This window comes from Corvus moneduloides, chromosome 9 (assembly GCF_009650955.1).
Source record: "Corvus moneduloides isolate bCorMon1 chromosome 9, bCorMon1.pri, whole genome shotgun sequence".
Lineage (NCBI taxonomy): Eukaryota > Metazoa > Chordata > Aves > Passeriformes > Corvidae > Corvus > Corvus moneduloides.
In genome coordinates this window covers 4,450,157-4,461,240 of record NC_045484.1, presented here as the reverse complement: position 1 = coordinate 4,461,240, position 11,084 = coordinate 4,450,157, and the positions used below count along the sequence as shown (strand labels likewise).

Here is an 11,084-nt window from a genome sequence, read left to right as displayed (position 1 = left end):
CCAAAGGGAAGCCACATTTCATCAAGGAAAACACCTAGCAGCTGGCACTAAAGTAAACATTTGCGGAGTGCTCAGTGTTTGGAAAAAAAATTATACATCAGGGTGCAAATAATGCCCTAAAAGACATGTGGAGTGATGCCAGAGGGATTGTGGAGTAACCTAATACCACGAGTGCTCCAAATCCGGGTGCCCAAGTACGGACCCAGACCCTGGGCTTAACATTTCATTTCTGCAGAAACACCAAAAATCTGTGTACTTCAGTTAAGTGTAACTGTTACTATGCAAGACTGTCCTTCAGAAGTTTTTACTAAAAAAGAATTATGACTTACATATGAGCAAGGGATATCTTAAAATCTCAGGTATTTCTATCTACTCAATTTTCTTTTTTAAGACGCCATTTTTTGCCAAGAGGATTTATAATCTTCACTACCCTCAGAGCTGCCATATCCAAAGCCAAACAAACCCCATCAGGAATATAGAATATATTCTTTTACCTCTTTTTCATTGCCAGTTATCATTTCCCATGTGCCATAGTGGCCTTTCTCCTGCCGGAAGAACTGAATGGCCTCTAAGAACGCCTCCACTTCATACGTGGTCTGTTTGAGAAAGTCTGGAGAAAACAAAAAGTAACATAAAGGATTTACCAAGAAATAACCTTTAAAAAATAACCATCCTTTTCTGATCCCTTTCCCACTCCGCATGCACCTAGCAGTAATACTTTAATTTACTAAGCCCGAATGCCTGAAGACCTTGGGCTTTCACTAAGATTTAGAAGTGCACTAACATAGGAAAGCTCATCCCTTGCCTTTACACCTGTAAGCATTGTAAGGTGGCACACGGGAAGACTCTGACAACGTGTGCCAGGGCCAACAGTTGGGAATTCTTCCTCTTTAGTTTATGGTAACAACAGGCAGCTCAATGTGGAAAGTTGTGTGCCTTGATAAATTGCTAAATCCTGAGTTAACACTCCCCAATAACCTTTTCGTTCCTTTGGTTTGTTAAGAAACTGGTGATCAAGATGGTTTTTCGTGGAAGTACAACAAAACAGACCTCAACAAAGACAGCACCCTGCTCTACCAGTTAAGAACAAAACCTCTGACAAGATCATGCAGATTTCACTAAATATTTCAGGAATGTTCAACCAGAGCTCTGGAGTATCTGGTTATTGTGCAAGGCCAGTGCTGCCATATGGGAGCTCTTCCCGAGAACAGCGTGGTGACCTGGGGACACCTTGGCCTCAAAACGTGGAGCAGTGCTGCTGCTTGGCAAACCTGAGTGAAAAAACCACCCGCAAACACTTCAGGGATTGAAGCGGTGTGTCTTCACTATCACAGTGTCAGGATTATTATCTTCTGGGAAAACAAAGCCACAAAGGCTTATTGTCCCCTCTCCAAGATTATCTACTCCAGCCTTGAGCAGGTGAAGTCCTGTTGTGCACTCTGAGAATAAAGGAGGGAAGAACAAGAATGCTGATTCTCTCAAAGGCAATTAGAAGGTACTGATACATACAAACAATTGTGATGAGAAGAGTCAGGAGTAAGTCCTCATGCCTTGCTTGTCAAGCAACACTTCTTTGGGCTTGTTCATGAAACTGTTCAAGAGAGAAGCTTTACAGGAGCCTTGTGTAAATGCCAAAGGCAATGCAGGGATTAGAGAAATTATGGGAAACATGGAGGATTAACACCACAGTAATACCTGAAATATCTCCTCCATGCACTTTAACAAAAATAAAAGCTACAGAAACCTACAATTAACTTCATCAGGGTTTCACCCTTGAAGCTTGAACACAGCTGCTTGAAAACTGCATGGTTTCAGATCTGCTCAGAGTCCAAATGTCACAATTTGCCCTTTCAGAGTTTCACCTGGCTGCAATGTCTGCAGGAAGGTCTGTTAAACACACTGAGGGGCACTAAACACTCTCTCAGTGCCACTCTCTTGATATGTTCTTCATCTGAAGGTATTTGGAGATCCAAAGACATCACACAAATTCTCCAAGCTCATACTATGATTAAAAAAAAAAATATCAGCCAGGTAAAATCCCAACCCTACCTTCACTGCTACCTCCAGGAGTTACAGCATTTGTCATAGCAAATCACAAACCAGGGTGCTAAAATATCAGTATTAGTTGTAAGTCAGGCTGTTCAGTGCTGAGAGAACATCCTCTGACTACAGCTTTAATGAAAGAATGGAGTATTCCACCTCAGAAACTGAGGTGGAGCATTGCATTCAAAAACTTTTGTCCTCCCAAAATAAAACTCAAAATATTTTGATGAGCAGAGGTCCTGGTTTGGCTGCAGGGAGGGAAAACTGCAGCTCCCACAGCCCTCCAATCTATGACTCACATGTTTTCCTCCTTCACAGCTGTGCTCCCTCCTAACCCTAAGGGACAACAGACCATCCAAGGGGCTGGATCTTGGACCTGCTGAGATGGTGATGCACCAGTGCTGACAAGAGTCTGCACTCTAAGATCATCAAGTTTTAAATCCATGCTCAAGGGAATATTCTCTCTCTGTTCTGACTGTCCCCAAGCTCGTACTGCAGTGGGAAGAAGGTGCTAAAAATCCAAGAGTGATTCATTTGAATAGCTCATGGGAAAAATATCAAGCTGTAAGTGCCATAAAATCCCAATCACACATTCTTTCCTATGCCAGTAAACACAGGATACAAACAAAATCATGGCAGCCTTGCTACAAAAACAGCTCCAAGCAGAAAGGAAGCTTTATCCTTCAAGGCTGCTACAATTGCTTAATTTAGGCAATTTCATTCTCACTTCCATAGGAGGAAAAGATTGCCTCAGTGATAAGGCTTTGAACAAGTAGATCCATCCAGTGTCGGGCTGTGCAGAAGCTGCTGGCGAGGCACGCGAGACAGAACCACATTCATGGGCAGGGCTCAAGAAAAGGGAATTGTACCCAGCTGAAAGGAGCTGCGGTGCACATCCTGCACGACTTCAGCAGGGCAGAGCCAGGGTTCTGCCCACCCCATCTAGCAGTCCATGGAAAGGCTGGAGGAAGGTGGTGGCTTGGCAGCCACAGCAAGGCTAGGGAAACAAGGGCTTGGCTGTTGGGGAGCCCTGCTCGCGTGCGAGGGAGCGGCTGGGCCGTGGCAGCAAAGCTGCAGCTGCAAACGGGGCAGGTGGCAAAGCCCAGCAGTGCCAGGGACGAGTGTGCATCAGGGGAGAGCACAATGGGTGCTGCCCTCTGCTGAAGCCCTCACAGGGGCTTCCCCTCAGTCATCCTGGCACCTGTCCTTAGTGATCCATGTGTCCTGCTGGTCGAGGGGAGCAGCTTAGGGCAGCTTGGTGCAGTGCTGGCTGCAGTCTCCCTTACCCAAATCTCACACAAAGCCAGGAAGGTTACTGAGTGTCCTCCAGCAAAAGGCCAGTGAGACTTTACAGGTACACAGACTGGTACTGTGTGCTTAATCCAGGATGCCTTGCACTTGGAAAATCACCCAAGCACGTTCTCCAGCTGCTAATGAACATAACATACCTTATGTGTGGAGATTAAAACAAAATTCTGTTTGTTCTGTTTAATTTTTAGAAAGAGAAAACCTACCTAGAGACTCTACATATCCAAGCACAGAGCCCAATTTCAGTAAGAGATATTTCTAACCACAGATTCCTTTTATAAATGCAAGAGTAACTGCTAAAAATCTCCCTTTGATTTTGGGAAATGGAAGGTCAACTGGAAGCACCCTGACTTTATAAATCTCCCCAAACTTGCACATGTGTCAATGGCATGGCTCAGTTTGTTCAGGACTGCAGAAAGCTTTCTGTAGGAAGGAGCTTCCCTGCAGTGAATAATTTCTCTTTTAAAAAACACAATTATGTCAAACCTTAACTCATCAAAATGATACCCAGAGGACCAGGCTACTGGACACCCACGGAGAGCACCTGCACCTCGTGCAGAAGAGTTAACTTAGAGGGTCCTGTTCCCAGTCTCAGCTGTCTCCCATGCTTGGGCTGCCCTGGGACTGGCAGTCTCCTAACAGGGTGCCCTGGGCTACAAGCTGCTCCTTCTGTCCCTTGGCAGGTGAATGTTTGGGGAGTGATGAGCAAATCTTCACTCCCAAGGTCCTGTGGGCTCTCCCTGCCCTGTCCATGGCAGGACAGCTGCACCCTTGGAGATGCACATGGCTAAAGCCCCTCAGGACAGATTGTCCAGACATTTGTGACTCACCAACACTGCCCTGGTGGATTTGGTCTCATCCACAGCCACAGATCAACTGGTCTTACACCAGTCAGAACACTGAAGAGCTCTGTGCAAGAACTTCTACAGATGGGCCGTGTTACCAGAGAGGCTGAGTGCTGCAGCTGCCTCTGGCTCAAACTGGATTTCCAGCAAATCCAGATAATATGAAATCTGCATTTGAACATTCCAGTTCAAACTGTGCATCTGTCTGTACTGCACACTGCTGCCTTGGGGCTCCTGGTGAGGTTTAATCACTCAGATGATGATTTTTCTTAATTACAAGCAAAGGAAGATGCCTTTGTAACATTGACATAGCTGTTAAAAAGTGATTATTTCAACATCCCATTTAATCTGTGTGTCCCTCTGAACAATAACTGTCACTAATGGCACTTGGGGACATGGTTTAGTGGTGAACATGGCTGGGTTAATGGTTGGACTCAGCTGCAATCCAGTAACAGTGACGGGGTTCATTGACTGTGGAGCTCCACCACGGAGAATAAACTCAGCCTTTTGGCTGACATTTCACACGAGGCTGAGGCCCAAAGATGTAGCTGAACAAGTGTTAAACCAGAATCCAGAAGTCTGAGCTCACGGAGCACGGGTTTTAATTAAAGAAATGCTGACTCTGACATAATGCCCTTCATCTGACCACCAAACTCGGGAGCAATCCACCCTGGCTCCATCTGCTTTCTGCAGCATCCCAGCCAGATTCTGCATGCAGGGAATATAATTTATATGATCCTGGAATTCGTCCTGCAGGTAACTAATTGATGTTAAAGCAATGTGGCACCCAGTGATGGCTGTTTTTGTAGGAGATGATCATGGCAGGGCCCACAGGCCTTGCCAGGCTCAGGCCCATGAGCCTCAGGAGCTGCAGCTCTCTGGAATGTCTCTTCCCAATACAAGACATTCACAACCAATACAAAAAACTCAGGACTTTTTAGTTCCCTCCTACAAGACAGCAGGGCCCATGAATATCCCCTCAAATCATCCAAAGCCACAAGGAGTGGAGAAGGCAGGAGAACAATCACTGGAAGGAGAAGAAGACCAAGGAGTCCAGTTTGGTGGCCTTTCACTGAGGAGGAGAATGTCACTTACTATTAATTTTTGGAATATGATAAATGAATAAAAACTGCATTTGATTTCAGGTGATCTCACAATATTATTTCCTTGCTTCCTCATCTATTTGATGGAGACCTAGCTCTGGTGAAGGCAGTGCCAAAGCATCTCTTGTAACTCCTTCTTGTTGGTCACTTTATAGAGCCTTTTCCTGGGACACAAAAAATCTCAGTACAGGTACTGGTGCAGGGCCTTCCTTCTTGTGATGTTACAAATAGATCGTAGGAGGCAGATAGAGATATATTTGGAATTTGAAATGCAGTCTCAAAAGCTGGTGCTTCCACCCCTTCTTATTTCCACTAGACACTGCTGCCCTCAAGAGAATAGATTTCATGCTAAGAAATGCAAATTACATTTTCCCAATTTTCTCATCCTTCCAAGTCATTCCCCTCTCACCTTGGCATCTGCTTCTTTTGAATATATTTAGACTCTTGCTTTTCCCCTGCTTTCCATTAAACACACTCTGTAATTTTTAAAAAGATCAATTTCTAACTGATTTTCTTAAAAATTTAGTTCTTTTAAAACAAAAGCTGGTAAAAAAAAAGAAAATACACAACTACAAACCAACTAAAGAGATAGGGTAATGCCAACTCTTGTACTGGCACTTCAAAGATAGCGCTCCCACTCCACCAGCCCCCAAGGATTTGGGGTGGAGGCAGCTGGAGACCGTCCGGGAAGAAGAGACATTCCTGCAGGGAAGGAATCACTCTGCCAACCAGCACCACAATTAGGGGACGCCCTTCAAAAAAAAATAAATGAGCATGATAAAAAATGATTTCCCTTTCCAAGAGCTCATGTCAGCTCCAGCACATTTTAAGAGCTGCTGCTCTTTAGATACCTCAGACAGCTGGTAAAAAGGCCATGGACATCAACTCCAGAAAAATTAAACTGTGGAAATTTCTATCTCCAAGTAATAAGCAATGGTCCCAACCCACCGGGGATGGCAGGTAAGAAAAGGAACATGCTTTGAACGTGGGAAGATGAGGAAAGCCTAGGAACTGCACCTCAGGAAAAGGGAGGTTACCTGGGGCTTGGGACATGGCTCAAGCACAGCTGAAAATGACCCTCTAAATAAAAGGACACACATTTTACCCTCACAAAATTCTGTCCTGTGTTGTCACCATCCAAACTGAGAACAAAGTGAAATATATATGGTGCCCTGGGCCTGAGAGGCATCAGCCTCCCAGCTCTGGGGATTTCCTGTGAGCAGTGTGCTGTCACATTATCCACAGAGCATGTGGTGTGAAGCTGCTAACCACCAAGAGAAACTAGATGAGGTCACTTCCAAACATGATACAGCCCTGTAAGAAAATGCTGTATTTATAGCAAATAGAGCTTTGCAGCACAAGTTCCCTCCATGGCCACTGAACACTGAGCAGGGTTAACTGTTTGGTTATCAGCACACAGCGCCCAGATTAAAGCTGTTCAAAGCAGCACCAGACAGGGCACAAGGAACCTCCCCCGGCGGGGGACCAGCAGCTTTGGGTTTCATAGTCTAAAAAATTAATGAACACTGCATAAACACACACAAAGAATCACAGTATCACTTACTTACGACATTTTCCAAGTGCTTTCCAAACCAGCTATAATATTCCTGGAGCAGGTGTGAATTTGTAGAAGAAAAGGCTCTGGGGTGACTTTATTGTGGCCTTTCAGTACCTACAGGAGCTCCAAGGGAGCTGGAGAGGGACTCTGGACAAGGGATGGAGGGACAGGACAAGGAGGAATGGCTTCCCACTGCCAGAGGGCAGGGTTTGATGGGCTGTTGGGAAGGAATTGTTCCCTGTGAGGGTGGGGAGGTCCTGGCACAGGGTGCCCATAGAAGCTGTGGCTGCCCCTGGATCCCTGGAAGTGTCCAAGGCCAGGATGGACAGGGCTTGGAGCAACCTGGGCTAGTGGAAGGTGTCCCTGCCTGTGGCAGGAGGTTCCTTCCCACCCAAACCATTCCATGATTCTGTGATTTCTCTGCTGCAGAACTTTGAAGGCGGAGCCTGAACACCACATTTCTCTGCACAAAGGAATCTTCACAGCTGCTAAGACAGGCTGGGGTGGTGGGCTTAGGGCAGTGGCTCCCCTGCACCACCCCATGCTTGGGAGTATGTAAGAAGAAGATAATCAGCCCGAAGTGAGAGAGGTAGGAAGAATGTAATGGCAATTATGATTTTAGCACATTCATCATCTTGGTGTTTCAGAATGAATGTCACTCCTACAGACTCAAAATCCTCACCACAGTGTAGGAAACCAGGCTGGCTGGAAAGGCAAAAGTCATGCTGACTGAATGAACTCATTCCATAGAGCAAAAACATCCTAGAAAGAGGAGAAATAGTCTTATTTCAAGCAAAATATTCTAAATTATACAGAATTTTCTATATCATGTCCTGAAAGTTTTAGTGAGTTTTTTTAAACATCCCACAAGCCTGACCAAAGGTATTTCTAGTGAAATGGCTTTGTCTGTTATGACACCATTATTATTCCTATGGATGTTTACACATCAGTTTAAAAAGTCCATTTGGACCTCACATGTCCGGTGAAAGACCAGCCACGGTCTCAGCCACTCATGCGCATCACAGGAGGTCTGATCTTATTAACCAAAAACGAATTTAATTAACCCAAGTGCAGCAGCTGCTTGAGAGGAGCCAAGACACAAGTCTTGGTAGATGAAGGGCTAAATATTGTCTCCCTTTGTACTTTTTCTCACCCCAAATTACCATACAAACCTTCCAAAAGGCCTCGCTTTCATCCCAGTGCACAAGGACATTTTTATTTAATGTCATAAAAAGCAATTTCCTCCTCAGTTCTCCCTTAATTGCTCCTTCCACATCCATTGGAAACAGGCAACAAGAAAATCCTTCCCTTCACCTCGCTCTCCGGGGAAGAAAGGCCACCCTGTTTGTGGCATGAAGACTCAAAACCCTTCCAAAGTAGTATCTGGACTCCTCACAGCTGCTCTGCTCTGTATATAGAGATGTATCAACACATTCATCCCTCAGCTCAAGGATTTCATGCCAGCTTCTCAACCTTTATCAGTGCTCCTGGAATTATTCTGAATTCTAGTCCAAGAGTTGGTAAGTCCTATACAGGCACTATAGACATGTAACATAGGAAAGTTAGAAATAACTGTGAGGAAAACAACTGTCAGATAAATTCAGAGCTGAAAAAGGAAATGCAGACACCGATAATAGCAACCCTAAAAGTCAGAGATGGAGAAAAAAAAACTGCCCTGCATGAGCTTAAAACTACATTTTGTCTTTCTCTCTTGCCTAATGTATTTCTTTATTATACTTCCTTGATATATTTATTGCTCAAAATAATTTTTGTTGTTGTTTCTGTTGGAATTGGAGACGACAGGATGTGGTTTTGTGAGTCCCTCAGCCTCCTCTGTCAGGAGGGTGATTGTCAAGACGTGGATGTGAAATCAAACCAGAAGAAAGAAAATAAAATTATGAAGTGAAACTGTGTCTCCCAGAATGACCTAGTTGTCATTTCCTTCCCATTATGCAGACTTCCCTCTATCCCAGCACCAAGTGGTCGGGGTTCTCCACTTCCAAGAGCAAATACTGAGTGAAATTCATATAAGAAGCAAGAAGACCTCCTAAAAACCCAAATAATTCAAGAAGTACTCAGAAGATACCTCAGTCTGATTTTCAAGGCATGCAAACATAAAGGATTAACACCTGGGGAACAGGAAATATTAGAGCCCTGTGAGTATTTTGAGCCTTTCCCTCACTGTTGCCATTGTGGGACTGATAGAACATCCCCCCTGGGGGCAAGGTGGCCCCTTCAGCAGCAGATTTCCCCCAGATTTGAGGTGCGCACTTCTCAGTGTTTCACTAAGGAAACAGGGAGCGAGATGGAACCAGGTAAGTCCAGGTTGTGGATCAAAGTGGACCATGGAGATAAGGCAAACCAACGAATCCCATGCTGCCACCCCCATCTAATCTGGCAGGAGCAGCTTAGAAAATCGGAGGAAAATGCTAAACCACTTCCTCTACACTCCACCTAAACTCAAGCACAGCTTCTTTAAAAAGCTGAGGAGTTTTAAAAATCCTACACTGCTGGAGGTCTGACCTGCAGAGACACTTGGGAAGAACAGGCTCCCCTGGAAGCAGCAGAGAACAGTCAGCAGCCCCCTCCGTGGACCCCCTGCACCTGCCAGGCTGTTGGGGTTCCTGTGCTGCTCCCTGGGTACTTGTCTTCTCACTAATTAGCCCTAATCACACCATCTCACAAATTAAAACCCAAAAAGCATTTGATCTTCATGTTCCATTGCTGGTGAAGGAGATCATTGTCTCCTCAAACCACCAAGCCCTCATCAATGAGTATAAAAGGCAAAGACAAGAAGAATGTCAAGAGGGGAGCAGCACAACAACCCCACACTCCAAACATCTGAATGCCATTTCCCAGTGGTGCTCACTAAATCCCAATGCTTGTGCTCTGCCCAGAAATCCCAGAAACACAGGCTGGGCTGGGAATTTATACCAGAGGGACTCTGGGGACAGGAAACAGCTGAATGCCAGGGCGGCTCCCAGCGCTGATTCACTCCAGCTTTCTGTGTTTAACTCTGCTTCCTGGGAGAAAGAAAACACACTGTACCCACGAACTCCTCCAAGCCCTTGGCTAAAGCCCAGTGCAGTACATTCCTTTCCAGGAGTGGCAGATCACAGCAGGGACAGAAAGGCTACTTCTGATCAGACATGCCATTTGTCTTTGCCCTGCCCTTGCCAAATCTGCCCTGGCAAACGTGAACTTGGCACTTTGGGAAGAGGTGGAGGGAGTATTGCTTTCATCCATGCTCCTTATCCCACTAAATTATATCTCACAATCAAACATGAAGGATTTTTCACAGTTCTTTTCTCTTTTCAACTATTTTGTAGTAAAAGAGCACAGTCAAATTTTCTACCACAATCCTTACTACCCATTGTTTTGCAGTACATAGCTGTAACTTTGTCAGACTGCTCAGACACCTGTTTTTGTCAGCAGAAGTGTTTGCAAAAAAGACTTTAAAAAGTATCAATAAATAATATTTTTCAGTAATGTGAGAATGAATAGGAATCAATGTGAAGCCCTTGGAAAAAAAATTCTCTCCAAGGGCAGAGTTCAGCTTGCTGAGGTGGCTTGTCGGTGATCATTTTTCCATTTGCAGCACCCAGGTCTCCAGCGGATTACATAACTCCAAGAAATCCACATAAAAGGGGCTTCTGCTTCCCTGATAGCAGTTAAAACTCTTTTCCTGCTTTCTACTGGCAACAGTAGATCCTAACCCAGACTGTCTTTATCTGCTTCTCACCCTGTTGGGCAGAAGTGAGGATGAGCCTCGAGGCATTGTCTGTCAGATAAAAACTGGACCACAGGAAAAGCTGAGAGGGATAAATCCTGGAACAGATGCATAAATGAGCAAGAGCTAAGCCATATGAAATATAATGAAGTGCAGACTCACAGGCTTTGGAGATGGAAAAGACCTCTTAGGTCATCTAAACCCAGCTTCTGCCAGTTCAGGATTGGCCCCTAGAGTGATGTGCTGAACTTTAAAGAAAAACCAGGCTGCCAAAAGCTTTGTCAAACCCATTACACTTGCTCCAGAAGAGAAATTAAAATCCCCAAACATCATGAACAGGCTTCAAGTCATGGAATGCCAGGAAAACTTGATTGTGTCCCCATCTCCCTACCAAACCTCAGTGAGGAGCCAAGTCCAGAGTGTCAGGGCAGTGTACACCACCTGGATAGCATTGGGAATGGGGACTGTACACCACCTGGATAGCACTGGGAATGCAA

The 11,084-nt window shown here is 45.1% G+C and overlaps 1 protein-coding gene across 1 annotated transcript in view; it reads right to left on the bottom strand.

The window, feature by feature from the left end:
• Nucleotides 1-11,084, bottom strand: part of NIBAN1 (niban apoptosis regulator 1) — a 57,106-nt gene that overhangs the window by 13,543 nt on the left and 32,479 nt on the right. The window contains exon 6 of the mRNA XM_032117811.1: nt 495-610. Within this exon, the coding sequence (XP_031973702.1) occupies nt 495-610 (116 nt within the window). The remainder of the gene's footprint in view (nt 1-494; nt 611-11,084) is intronic.